Source organism: Pleurodeles waltl, chromosome 10 (genome assembly GCF_031143425.1).
Source record: "Pleurodeles waltl isolate 20211129_DDA chromosome 10, aPleWal1.hap1.20221129, whole genome shotgun sequence".
Lineage (NCBI taxonomy): Eukaryota > Metazoa > Chordata > Amphibia > Caudata > Salamandridae > Pleurodeles > Pleurodeles waltl.
In genome coordinates this window covers 512055600-512070200 of record NC_090449.1, presented here as the reverse complement: position 1 = coordinate 512070200, position 14601 = coordinate 512055600, and the positions used below count along the sequence as shown (strand labels likewise).

At 42.8% G+C, this 14601-nt stretch overlaps 1 protein-coding gene across 3 annotated transcripts in view; it reads left to right on the top strand.

Annotated features, from left to right (window-relative positions):
- Positions 1–385: 385 nt before the first annotated feature.
- SETD2 (SET domain containing 2, histone lysine methyltransferase) overlaps positions 386–14601 on the top strand; it is a 1164442-nt gene continuing 1150226 nt past the window's right edge. Inside the window, exons 1-2 of one of the 3 annotated variants that reach the window (XM_069210931.1) lie at positions 386–462; positions 1066–1146. In XM_069210931.1, the coding sequence (XP_069067032.1) occupies positions 1105–1146 (42 nt within the window). In that variant the 5' untranslated portion in view covers positions 386–462; positions 1066–1104. Of the gene's footprint in view, positions 463–957; positions 1147–14601 lie in introns of those variants that run through there. The other 2 variants (XM_069210934.1, XM_069210932.1) reach the window with 2 other exon arrangements.

The following is a 14601-nucleotide window of genomic DNA, read 5'->3' as shown; positions in this document are numbered from 1 at the left end:
CTTGATCTTTCACCATTTCTGCTGTGAAATCAGGAAGGAAAGAGGCACAATTGTTGCTTTTTCCGAGCTGCACGCGATTTTGGATGAAGAGAACTATTCTACACCTTCCCCCCCCACCCCCTTCCCGCACTTGCCTTTTTTATTATTTTGTGTGGATTTTGAATGTTTCTTCACGTTTCCTTCCTAGTTGTCAGCTGTTTTCTTTGATGATCCGTTCTCCCACTCCGATGTTTGTGTTGCTGGCTCTATTCACGTGTGAAGTCTGTTTGGTTCTAGTGCGTGGGGTTCTTCCTTTTAATTCCTGTTAGTGTGTAGCTGACTTGCTGATTGCATCACGTGTGCATGGCTGCTACTACTTGGCACACGTGCAGTAGATGTTTAATTTCCGAGCGTGTGGGTACGAAGTGGGTGTTGACACCATATGTGGTTGTTCGGCAATTGTAGTTATTGCTGGAAAGACTGGTAATTTAGTGAATGTGTGCGAACTTTTCCCTGTCGTGGGTATTGCCTTTGCTTTAGATATGTGTACTCTTGGTAGGTAGGTCAGCGTTTGCAGAAGTAAATGTGACGTTTGCCACTTTACCCATCTAACTAGGTATTGCTGGTCCACTTATAAACTGTGCCCCCCCCCACCGGAATTCCATGTGTGGCTCATGTAATCGATAATCTTCCACTGTGCGAAACTAAGATTATTTGACATTTCGGGTGTGTGCGAGAATGTAACTGTTGTTCCTATCTATTTATTCAACCTTTGTGTGTTGCCTGCTCTAATCAAGGGCACTGCTGCTGTTTTGAATCGTGTAGCTGGTGTAATTGGTGTACTTTCCCGTGTGCAGCTGTTAGCGATGAGCATCTCCCCCTTGCGTAGTTGTAAATAGTCGCCACAGTCACTTGGGTTTAGGTATAACACTTGCCCAGCCCTCCGCGTACATCTGTTTGTGGTGTCACTCTGTGCGCAGCCGTTAATAGTGACCCCCTTCGCGTGCGTGTGGTTAAGAGGCTTGTCTCCTGTGTGTAACTGCTCTGCTTTCACCCCTCCCTCTCTCCCATGCTGGATGTGTCCAGGCCCCCGGAAGCAGCAGCTCCGCGTCCTCCCTGCGGCCGATGAACATGGGGGACTACTATGACCCAGAACACCCTATTGAGTAAGTATTTGCACCGGGTAGTTGTTCATGAGACCTCCCCCCCCCCCCCCCTTTGGTTTCCTAACCTTCCGCTGTTTAAAAAAAACAAAAAAACGAACATGCTGTTCTTCTGGCACTTCTCTCTGAAAATAACGCGGATGTGTGTATTTTTGTGGGGCGGGGGAATCATGCGGACGGTGCACCCGCCTGGCGTATAACCTGTCACCGTATTAAACAGCCTCGCAGTGCTGTTCCGGGAGAACATGTTTAGCGAAGCTTGTGCTTAGATCTCGCAAAACGAGCGTTTTGAAGAGATTTTGAAATAAACATATTATGCTTCGGTGATTGGTTGCAGTACCTATTTTAGTGGTACTAAACATTACCTTCCCATGCATGCTGCTATATCAAGAAAACCCACAACGGTGGCACCTTATTTTGTGGTGCTTTTTCAAGATTCTTCCTGTGAGGTTTCATTTTCTTATGCTTAGACGTGTGGCAATTGAGTACTAAAACGTTTTGTTGTGTGATATTAATAGCCGTTTTGAACCTTCTGACAGGAGTTGCGTGTAGGCGATGGCCGGTGTGTTTCTCTTCTCACCGTTTACTATGGTTTATCTGGTTTGAGGGGCATGTGTGGAGTCTCCATTTTAGTTACTTGATGTTTAGTGTTTGAGAGAGATGCGAGTGTCGGTACAGTAGCGCTTTTATTTCCCCAACCACCCTACAGTAAATGTAAATACAAATGTTTATTTTGGACGGCCCGTGACCTCCACACGGTCGCTTTTTGTCGTCGCTGCGCCGACGTCGCCAGAGAAATGCGGCCTATGCGAGGCCTGCACAGAGTTCCGAATCCTCGGACTCCCGTGAACAGCTCTGCCGGGGGAAGTTTTCATTAAAAGCGAGGCGAAGACGCGGGGATTGCCCTCCGCGTTACTACGAGTTTACCGTCTTTCATAACCGAAAGGTCTATGCTTTCGAGCCGCGGCGTAATTTGTAATGGTTTTTATTATGTAAATTATATTATTTTAAAACGAACTTTATCAGTACAGTGTGCTTTTCAAATTGGACCCGTGCCGTAGTTCAGCACCCGTCTGTACTGCACAGCGTGACCATTAGAACACACGCTTCCTGGGTCTCGCTCAACTTAAAGTAGTCTTAGTTTAATGGAAATCTCAATGGTCTAAAGGTCCCTAGGAGCGATACTTTGTGGCCTTGGGGAAAAAGTATTATTAATGATAACTCTAATTTTCTTGATAGACCAACAGCCTTGGGGCTCTTTAAGAACCAACTGGACGTTTTAAAGTAGCTAGTGATAAAGTTCCATTGTGAGTTGCACTTAAAGAGTAAGGCTTTTGTTGAAACGTGAGGCTTACACATAGTGCCTGAAATGGTACTCCACGCGTGAGGCACATCTAGTAAGCTTTTGCGCATAGATCTTAGACTGGCAATTACATTTATCGGTTGATAGTTGATTCAGGTTAGGCTTCAAAGTCCGTGTTCTTGCCAGTCCCTCCGGTTTGCTCTGCCGCGAGAAACCAGTCCTTGTGCATTTGACTGCCTGTCGTGCTGGGGTATTGTGCACTTGGTGTTGTGCCCGTAGCCACATTTACTTTTTCTTTCTTTTTATACTTCGTGTCTGTGTAGTGAAAGGTTAACGTAGACACTCAAGGGTTTCTTCAGTATGGTGAAGTTTAATGATCCAAAACAAGAGTCTGCACAGTAAAGCTGATCTCAACCACCACAGACACCGTTCTTCGCAACCCCTTTTTCCTGTCATGGTATTCCCAGTCTAGGATGACATGCCATGGGACACAACACCCCCCCTCTTAAATGGGGGGGTGGGGGGCATCTCGAATCGTAACTTAACTATGGTGCTACAAAGTTATTACCCATACAGTATTTCCTACACATACGTTTAGTACACCCAAAGCAGTTACGGTATTTGTGTTTTTTTAATCTTTTTTTTTTTTTTATAAACAGCACCAGTACAAAACTTCCTTAGGAATTATTGTATCTAACAAAGGGCGAATTAACAATCGCCCAGATCTGGATACTCTTTTCTCATTCTCTGGGACATCTCTCTGTGCCACGTACAGTGTTCTTATCCACTTAATCACTCATTAACCCCTTCGCTGCCAGGCCTTTTCCCCGCTCCTGTGCCAGGCCTTTTTTTGGCTATTTGTGGCAGTTCGCGCTTAGGCCCTCATAACTTTTTGTCCACATAAGCTAGCCAAGCCAAATTTGCGTCCTTTTTTTCTAACATCCTAGGGATTCTAGAGGTACCCAGACTTTGTGGGTTCCCCAGGAGGCCAAGAAATTAGCCAAAATACAGTGAAAATTTAGTTTTTTTTCTTCAAAAAAATGGGAAAAAGAGGATGCAGAAGAAGGCTTCTGTTTTTTTTTATCCCTGAAAATGGCATCAACAAAGGGTTTGCGGTGCTAAAATCACCAGCTTTCAGGAACAGCCAGACTTGAATCAGAAAACGCAATCTTTCAACACAAATTTGGCATTTTACTGGGACATACCCCATTTTTACGTTTTTTTTTTTTTTTTTTTTTTGGTGCTTTCAGCCTCCTTCCAGTCATTGGCAGAAATGGGCGTGAAACCAATGCTGGATCCCAGAAACCTAAACCTTTCTGAAAAGTAGACAAAATTCTGAATTCAGCAAGGGGTAATTTGTGTAGATACTACAAGGGTTTCCTACAGAAAATAACAGCTGAAAAAAACAATATTGAAATTGAGGTGAAAAAAACAGCAATTTTTCTCTACGTTTTAATCTGTAACTTTTTCCTGCAATGTCAGATTTTTGAAAGCAATATACCGTTATGTCTGCTGGACTCTTCTGTTTGCGGGGATATATAGGGCTTGTAGGTTCATCAAGAACCCTAGGTACCCAGAGCCAATAAATGAGCTGCACCCTACAGTGGGTTTTCATTCTGTACCGGGTATACAGCAATTCATTTGCTGAAATATAAAGAGTGAAAAATTGCTATCAAGAAAACCTTTGTATTTCCAAAATGGGCACAAGATAAGGTGTTGAGGAGCAGTGGTTATTTGCACATCTCTGAATTCCGGGGTGCCCATACTAGCATGTGAATTACAGGGCATTTCTCAAATAGACGTCTTTTTTACACACTCTTATAGTTGGAAGGAAAAAATGTAGAGAAAGACAAGGGGCAATAATACTTGTTTTGCTATTCTATGTTCCCTCAAGTCTCCCGACACAAATGATAACTCACTTGTGTGGGTAGGCGTAGCGCCCGCAACAGGAAATGCCCCAAAACACAACGTGGACACATTCCATTTTTTGACAGAAAACAGAGGTGTTTTTTGCCAAGTGCCTACCTGTAGATTTTGGCCTCTAGCTCAGCTGGCACCTAGGGAAACCTACCAAACCTGTGCATTTTTGAAAACTAGAGACCTAGGGGAATCCAAGATTGGGTGACTTGTGGGGCTCTGACCAGGTTCTGTTACCCAGCATCCTTTGCAAACCTAAAAATTTGGCTAATAAAACACGTTTTCCTCACATTTTGGTAACAGAAAGTTCTGGAATCTGAGAGGAGCCACAAATTTCCTTCCACCCAGCGTTCCCCCAAGTCTCCAGATAAAAATGATACCTCACTTGTGTGGGTAGGCCTAGCGCCCGCGACAGGAAATGCCCCAAAACACAACGTGGACACAACACATTTTTTCACAGAAAACAGGTGTTTTTTTACAAAGTGCCTACTTGTGGATTTTGGCCTCTAGCTCAGCCGGCCCCAGGGGGGGGCAGAAATGGCCCAAATATAAATATGCCCCCCCCCCCCCCCCGGGGAGTGACCCTTGCCTATGGGGTCGCTCCCCTTGCGTGACACTGGCGCAGATTGACCTAAAATCAGCTGATCTGCCCCCAAGTGGGGCAGAAATGGTCTAAATACAATTTGCCCCCCAGAGGAGCGACCCTTGCCTAATGGGTTGCTCCATAACTCCAAAAAAAACAAAACAAAAAAAAAATTAGCCCTGGTGCCTAGAGGTTTCTGCCCCCCCTGGGGGCACATCGGCCTAATAACAAATAAAATAAATTTGCCTCCCAACCCCCCCCCCCCCCCAGGAGAGACCCTTGCCTAAGGGGTCGCTCCCCTTGCGTGAAATTCACGTGTAAAAAAAAAAAAAACTCCCTGGTGTCTAGTGGTTTCTGTTCCCCTTGGGGGCAGATTGGCCTCATAAAAATAGGCCAATATGCCCCCAAGGGGGGGGGGGGGGGCAGAAATGGCCTAAATATAATTTGCCCCCTAGGGGAGCGACCCTTGCCTAAGGGGTCGCACCCCACCTGTAAAAAACAAAAACAAAAAAAAAATGATCCCTGGTGCCTAGAGGTTTCTGCCCCCCCCCCCGGGGGCAGATCGGCTTAATAATAGGCCGATCTGCCCCCAGGGGACTGGTGCCTTGGATGAGATCACCTTGTCCGAGGCACTCAAGCGGTTAACCTAAATTGATTATTTATATTTATATCTTTGTCTCTCATTTCCACTGCTCCGTCCAATGCAGCAATTTTCTCCCATTTAGCTGATCTGCTTAAATGGCACACTTTCCCATCATTCAGCTTGGTAGAACTATTATAAATCTCCACTACTCTACAGTCCAAATAATTTACACCCACCCTTCATCTTTTTCTCTTGGTGTTTTACTTTAACACATTCACCCACCTCCAATCTATCTTCTTTCATATCATATTGTGCCTTGTAAATATTCCTTGCATTATTAATGTTCTCTCTCACTTTTTTTCCACAATACCATTTGTCTATCCTTGCGTCCCAGCCTGATTGTCCTTAGTCAAATGGATCTCGTCCCCGCAATCGCTTAAAGGGAGAAAATCCTGTAACTGTAGGAGTGATGCTGTAGGCCCACATTAGTGTAAATTTCCATCCTCCAGCCCTTCTGTTTTATGATAGCCGCCTGCATATTCTCTAGTAGCAGTCTATTAAAGCACTCCACTGCACCATTCCTGGCTGGATGATATGATGTGTACTTCCAATAGATATTAATATTTCTAGTTGTGAAATCCTGGAACTCCTTAGAAAGACGTTGAGAACCATTGTCGTTCAAAACTGCTTGATATTTCTTCTCTCTGAATACAATTTTTCAAACAAATTGACACTGGCAGAAGAATCCACTTTCTCCCTCATTTTAGGTTCAGGCCACTTTTGAGAATAAATCTGGTAGCACAATATTGAGATACAAAACAATCCAACATGGGTTCCAAAATATCCATACTTAAAGCTTCCCATAGGTCACTGAAAAGGAGATAAAGATGGTCTGAACGTCTTCAAACATTTGTCAACATTTATGCATCCTTCGCACGCTCGCACTTGGTTCTCCATCTGTTTGTCTAACCCAGGCTACCAATAATGTGCCTTTACCATTCTCTTACTTTTTACAATTCCCAAATGCCCCTCTGAGATATTTCCAAAATCCAACACCTTAGACTGCACGGGGCTATGACTTTTACCTCTCTCAGAAGAAATCCATCATCTTCCCAGGATAACTCATTATGGGTCTCCCAGAAAGGTCTTGTGTCCACTTCCAACAGTTTATTCTCTGGCTACCCATTTAACATGAAATCTTTTATACAAGTCAGAGTTAAATCAGCTGTGTAACCCTCCATCGATTGTTGCTTAGTAATAGTATTCGTTTTATTATTCTCAACCTCAGCCACACACACATCCTCCCACCACTCATCCTAAGTATTACATACTTCCAGTGGAGCTCTACTTAAGTAGTCAGCTACTCTAGTTTTTTTTAGTCACAGAAGGTACTGCCCTGCATACATAAAATCCAACAGTCTCAAATACAACATGGCCAATCTTGGTGTAGTCGTTTCCATTCCTTCAGTGTTTGGAATTTAAAGTAGAGTCTTGTGATCCCTGCGGACCAAGAAACTCTATTCCCCCCCACACATACTACCTATACTTTTCAATTCCCCACACAGGCCAACATTTCCCTTTTGAATAGGTAAAAACCTTTCTTCAATCTTAGTAAGGGAACATGAAGCTCAAGAGATGGTATACTCCTGATTATCTTCTCCAACTTGAGAAACCCCATCTACTGGCATACGTTGTTGCAATGGATGTGGCTTTTGGGTCAAAACCTTGTACTGGTAGGGCTGTACAAATATCTTTTTTTTGATACTTTTAAAACATGCTTGTAAACTAGTGTTCCACTCAGTTTTACTTGTTTTTTGATTAGCTGCCAAATGCCATGTTTTTTCCCCCCTGCAAAATGATTACCGATTTTTGCATAAAACTTGGCCACTCCTAGAAAGGATCTGATCTCATCGTTTGTGGTAGAAGAAGGGTGCATTCTGTATAGCCTCAACTAACTCATTTTTTGGAAGTATACCAAATTCTTAAATATCGTGCCCCAAGTACACAATAGTTTTTGTTGCAAAACTGCATTTGGTTAATTCTGCACTTAACCCATTGTGCAGAACGTTCAATACACTTCTCACCCTTTGCTGCTGATGTACTCTGTTCTTTCCCATAATCAATATATCGTCTTGAAAGAAAACAACCTCTGAATGGTATTTGAATAGTTGGAACATAAATTGTTGAAAACTGCATTCATGGATGCAAGTCCAAATGGCATCTGTTTGTACCAGTAAGACCCAAAAGGTGTGATGAATGCTGTCAAATGTTTGCTCTTGGGATGTAGCAGGACTTGGTGGAAAGCAGATGCTAAGTCTAGAGATGTTAACCACCTTGCACCTTTCGTCATGCCCAGCATTTCACTTATTCTAGGGAGGGGAAATTTATCAACAATTATGTTTTGGTTGAGGCTTCTTAAATCGATGCATAGCCTCACTCTTCCATTCGCGTTACGGGTAACCACTTAAGGTGCCATCCATTCACTTGCTTCAGTCCTTTGTACAATACCTTTTACTTTCGAATTTGTTCAGTTCATGTCTTATCTCATATTTTATATAGAATGGTATATTCCTAACTTCGTGACACTGCTTTGTTGGGTTCCTTCAATCTAATTTTACGTTGGAACCCTTTCAATTCACCAACTTGTCTTGAATATGCCTTGGGACTTGATCGTTCATCTGTTGCTCAGAGAAGTCTATATTGTTAAGAAGCAGTACTTGTTCTTTGCTTTTGGGGTCTAGTATAATACCCATTTTCCTTTGATTCCACCCTAATACCGAAGACTCCTTTTTTGGTACATATAAATTCCCCACAGCCCCTTTACCTTTAAATTCAAACTTTACAACTCTCCCAAGGCAATAGGCTCTCCAGTGAAGCTGTCTGGCCTTGTATCTGAAGGAAGCAGATTATCTTCCAACACCTCCTTAGACTTTTTACCCCATAACCCCTGATTCACTATAGTGTATGGTGATCTGGAATCTGCAACGATCTCTACAGTGACAACCACCCAGCATGACAGTGCATACAGGTTTGGGTCATGAATCCCCCTCTAGCATGAGAATTTTCAACTCAATACACAAGATAGACTTTTTTTTCATCATTAGTGTCACTATCTGAGGATGAATTTTGTTTGGTGAGAATTTTCACTGAGGAGTCAGTATTTTTCTCTCTCTCATCTGGCACACTTCCGCAAAGCGCCCCATTATTCCACAAAATGAAATTTTTTGTTTCCATGCTGGGCTTTGCTTGTCCTCAGAAAAACGTTCTTTGCTGCCACACCTAAAACATGTTCCACTTACTTCGTGTTTTTTTTTATTTTTCTCCGACACACTGTTTTTGTATGTTTTTCTTTACTTTATTTTTTTTACTCTGATGCAAGTTTATCTTACATACACATACACTTTCTTTATTTTCTGTAAGACACCCAGCAGCCTCTGTGCAGCTTTTTGCAAGTTCCACTTTTGTTTTGTCACAGCAGTAGCTTCTGTAAGATTTGAGTCACTATATGCCCAGAGCCATTCCTGAACATTCTTATAACTTGAGTGCATCACAGTTTGGTTTCCAGTCGTCATGAATGACATGGAACACAACACCATGCTGTGCAAAAATCTCAACTCCACTAATCTGAACTCTTTGGTCCTCGCAGTGTAAGTAGTGTGTAAACCCTTTTTGAACATCTGTCAAAATGAAGCACACTTCCGGTGGACCTACGTATCCTCTATTTTACTGGATTAAAAAAAACTTAAGGCAGACCACAAAAAATGAATAGGTCAGGGGTCACACATTTTCTAGGACACCTGTTTCTACGCTGCCTCATATGCAAGCATTTAGGAACGTGACTTAAGAAGTGTTTTTGTATCCCAACCATTTCTCCGATCAAAAAGGTAGAATCTTTTTATAAAACATGTAAACAAATGGCATATCACTTTACTGTATTTTTAGCACATTCTACAGAAATATTTACACAATGCCCCTCCCCTTTCAGGCACATCTTAACTGAGTTTTCAACCCATGGTAGAATTTTTGTTTTTGTTCAAAAGTGCACTGTTCTTCAGCACCTAACTGCCCACCCCCTTTGTAATCAAACATGTGAAACCCAGCTCTAGAAGCCAGCAATTTTCAAATATCTTAGTTCTTCAAGAAGATGCAAACAAAGGACAATCAAGATGTTCCTAAAACACTTTTAAGTCCATAAAGCATACACTGATGCATGCATAGGCTGCTGGTGTAGAATCTTAAAAACAAACAAAAAAGAAAATGTTAGTATGGCGTACCACCAATTATCAACTTCTACAACGCATTATTCATTCATCTTCATAGTGTTATTCATGTATGTATTTTAAAGCTTTGGGAATAGCTAAATATTTTTGTACGATCAGCAGTGAGCTTTTATGAATATTGTATTGCAATAATCTCCACTGGAATATTCCCTTTTGAAATGATGCTTTCTGCCTCATGCACACAAGTCATAAAGGGACATCAAGACCAGGGACTAGAAATGTGACCACTGATGCCTCCTGAACTGGTTATGGTAATGATCATTTACTTTCAAACAAAGATAATGCAGCCTTTCCATTTTTGCTGTCGAAATTCTAATTTTAAAAAAGGCAATCATTCAGTCTTGTGCCAGTAGGTCCTAACTTCGTAGGCCCAATTCTCACCTCTAAGACTGAAGATTTGGGAGACAAGGGGCAGATTTAAGAAATTTTTCTTGTATCGCAGCAACACTAACCTAGCTAGTCATAATGAATAGCTTGCAACCACAAATGATAAAAGGATAATAACCCTTAATCTTAATAGCTATCTCTAAACTGAGAAGAGAGGCTAACATAGTGTCTCTTGAATTTAACTAACTCAGCTTAAATACTCAGTGCTTTGCTGTTCACTTTTATGTCTGTCTTGATGGCTCAGTTATCTGCTGACCTACTGTTACTACTTCTTTAACTTGTACATACTGTGCCTTTGCTTCTCCTAGTAAAAATGTCAAATTGTATACAGCGAGCAATTGTTGTTTTCCACTGCAGTGTTTTTAACCCCTTCTCTGCCAGACCCCCCTCCCCTCAGGTGCCAGGCCTTTTGTTTGGCTTTTGGGGGCAGTTCGCGCTTAGGCCCTCATAACTTTTTGTCCACATAAGCTACCCACGCCAAATTTGTGTCCTTTTTTTCGCAACATCCTTGGGATTTTAGAGGTACCCAGAGTTTGTGGGTTCCCCTGAAGAAGACCAAGAAATTAGCCAAAATTCAGCGAAAAGTTTGTTTAAAAAAACAAATGGGGGGAAAAAAGGGCTGCAGAAGAAGACTTGTGTTTTTTACCAGGAAAAAGGCATCAACAAAGGGTTTGCTATGCTAAAATAGCAATTTTCACAGTTCTCAGGAACATGTGGACTTGCATCAGAAAACCACATGTTTCAACACAATTTTGGCATTTTACTGGGACATACACCATTTTTATTATTGTTTTGTGCTTTTAGCCTCCTTCCAGTTAGTGACAGAATGGGTGTGAAACCATTGCTAGATCCTGGAAAGCTAAACATTTCTGAAAAGTAGACAAAATTCTGAATTCAGCAAGAGGTCATTTGTGTGGATCGTTCAAGGTTTTCCTACTGAAAAAAACAACTGGAATTTTTTTTTTTTTTGAGCTGAAAAAACCAGCCATTTTTCTGCACGGTTCACTCTAACTTTTTTTCTGCGACGTCATATTTTTGAAGGCAATATACCATTACGCCTGCTGGACTCCTTTGGTTGTGGGAATATATAGGGCTTGTAGGTTCATCAAGAACCCTAGGTACCCAGAGCCATTAAATGAGCTACACCTTGCAATGGGTTTTCATTCAAGATGGGGTGACTTGTGGGGCTCTCGCCAGGTTCTGTTACCTATAATCCTGTGCAAACCTCACAATTTGGCAACTCCCCCCCCCGCCCTCCACTTTTTCCTCACATTTCGGTGACAGAATGTTCTGGAATGTGAGAGGAGCCACAAATTTCCTTTTACCCAGTGTTCCCCCCAAGTCTCCTGATAAAAATGGTACCTCACTTGTGTGAGTGGCTCAGGTGCCTGCAACGGAAAAAGGCCAAAAACCTGTAGAGATCGAGGGGATAGCACAGTGAGTTATTACACACACATTTTTCTTTATACATCTTAAGACTGACTGCTTTGGAGACCCACACGTGACGTATCATTTTACTTGGGAGACCGAGGGGAACTCTGGTTGGTAGGAAATTTGTTTCGGAGAGGTGATCCTAAAGAAAGTGAGGAAAATATGTTTTTTTTTTTAAAGCAAATGTTGTGGTTTGCATAGGAGTCTGGGTAATAAAGTGTTGGGGGATCCATGCAAGCCACACCTCCCTGGACTCCTTGGTGTGTCTAGTTTAAAAAAATGCTCTGGGTTTGGTAGGTTTCCCTAGATGAAGGCTGCAGCTGGGACCAAAAACATAGGTGCCCCCCCCCCAAAACACAGGTAGTTTTGTATTAGATCATTTTGATGTGTCCACATACTTCTGTGATGTTCCAAACACTAAAATTGTGAAAAGAAACACACTTAGGTTATGTTAAAAAAAGACCCCATACTCACCAACCAAGTTGGTGGCATGCTTCATCATCGGGGTCGCCCCCCCCGCCAAAGACACCTAGCTTGTCACAGGTGTGCTGCGACGCCTGATTACAGCAGAGAAGGTTTCGTTATTTTTACCACACATACTGGTTGGATTTGGCACGAGGGTTAGTGATGGTTCAGTAGATAAAATTTTATTACCAAGAGATTTCACAAAAAATTAAATGCAGTTTCAGTAACTGAAAGGCCAAAAAAACTGAACCAATGACTCAACTCATGAGCTGTAAAGCCAGTACAAAGCACCAACCGCTTTACAGTCCATTCACACACCTTTCATACATGACATGCACAAGACCATTCATGCCTCCAGCCACGGGCCCAGCACATTACAACACTTGCATCGACAGACGGCACGACTCAAGTTCCCATCACTTACATACGCCCACATGTCTGATACAGCAATCACACCAACTGATGGGAGTGTGTGGACTGATGTTTGGCTGGCACTAACAGCCAAGCGCCACTCCACGCACACCGCCAGCCAAGCGCCACTCCATTTACACTGCCATCACTTTTTTTTGTTTTTAAACAACAAAGAAACCACTAACTAATTATAAATAAGTACAGAACTACAAACACAAAAGCTCTAACTGAATACATGACAGAAATGCCAACCGTGAAACTGAACATATGAAAATATAAAACGGGCAGTTCACGCTCACGATATTTCCCATAATTGTTTTTTGGTGTGGTAACTCCTGAAACAGCCGGCCACACACAGCCCAGGCTTTGCAGGGCAATCGGGGCAGTACATCACGCTCTACCTCTGGATACCTCTTCGGGCACGGACTCTACATTTCTATATTGGTGAAATCTTTTGGGAGTGGGATTAATGTGATCAGGAAAGTGCCAATCTTTCAATTTATTACAACACAAAGAGAGTATCGGGAGTAACCCAACCCCACACTATCTCCCGTTTAAGCTAGAGACTGCAAATACACAAAGTGTGTGGGGTGGTGAAGGGGAGAACGAGTCTCTTAGGGCCTGTTCAATGTACGCTGGTTAAGCGCTTGCCATAGTGAAAGTGGACGTATGGGTGTGACGGGTGGCTAGACCTATGAGGGAATTCCCTTTACAGACTAGGTGGTCTCACACACATTATAGTGTTATGCTTCATCATATGACCACCTAGCCCCACCCAGGTAAGATGATACTACCTGGGCGGACTCAACCTCGTTGTTAAAAGAACTTCAGAGGGAGTGCTGAGGTTTAATCTTGCTGGATAATACAATGGATCCAGATAAGAGTAGTGAAAGATAAAATTACCTTACAAATCACCTGTTTAGTTAAGAAATTTTAATATTGGTGTTTGTAGGTAAGAGTAAAAATGGGGACTCCTTTGAGTATGATGACTCACGGTGTCTATAAAATGGGGACCAACATGTTTCCACCCACACTAAGAGCCAAAAAGGTCTGGGGCACTCATCAGGGCCAAGGATCCCTGAAGATGAGGAGCAGAGCTGAATGCTCATTTGGAAAGTTACGTGCTCAAACAAAATAGGCCTATCTGGAAATATTAAAGGGGTATGGCCTAAAAAAAAAAATAAGATAAAAGGTCGTGAAATATCTGTGCCACTTCATTCCAAACCACAGCACACTAAGGGTGTCAGTAACATGCCATGGAAAATACACACATACACGAGTTTTAAGATCTTTGGGCAAGGTAAGCCTATTTAGATGGTCTTGCCCTGCGTGAAAAAGGTTGTTAGCCTCTGGTCTGGGAACTGACGGAGGTGGTTTGCCCCTTGTAGTCACACTCTATGGGGGAGACACTGATTACAACAAGGCTAAGAAAGGCTAAAAATAAAGCTACCACATGCAAGCAGGTAGGTAACTCTGGAGTGGTTATTTATGTGGAAAAAGAAGACTGCAGTGTAATATCACTATGTCAATCTGTTGCAGGAGGGTAATTAACTAAGTAACACACTTGTAATAAAAAAACAAACTTGAAAAAGAGAAACACAATTACTGGACACACAAACATGGATACTTCTCTCCAAAAAGAGAAGAAGAATCTAAGAATCAAAGGGGGCCCACTAGGGGTGTTTCGGAATTACTACTCCAAAGGCAGCAACACGATCGTGCTAGATGACTGATGGCTGATCTAGCCCCAGGGGTGGGGCGGGTGGGGGTGGCAAAACATATTAAAAAAAACATTGCCCGAGGGCAGCGACCCTTGCCCAAGGGATCATTCCCCAAAATAAACCTACAACAATACCTGGTGTCTAGTGGGTAGGTTCCTGCTCCACTATCAGAATCCACTCAAAACACCTCAGGGCATCCTCTCTTCTAATGAGCTGGAAGCAAATGGCTTCCAGTGTGTCCTCGGCAGCATTTGATGACGGCGCACTGTGAGCGCGCTGACGTCCTCAGATTGCCGAGGGGGGGGGGGGGGGGGAGCGATTTCCCCTCCATCCCTGACTGGGGGGTGTGGGAGGGAGGCCCACAGGGGGAGCACTAGC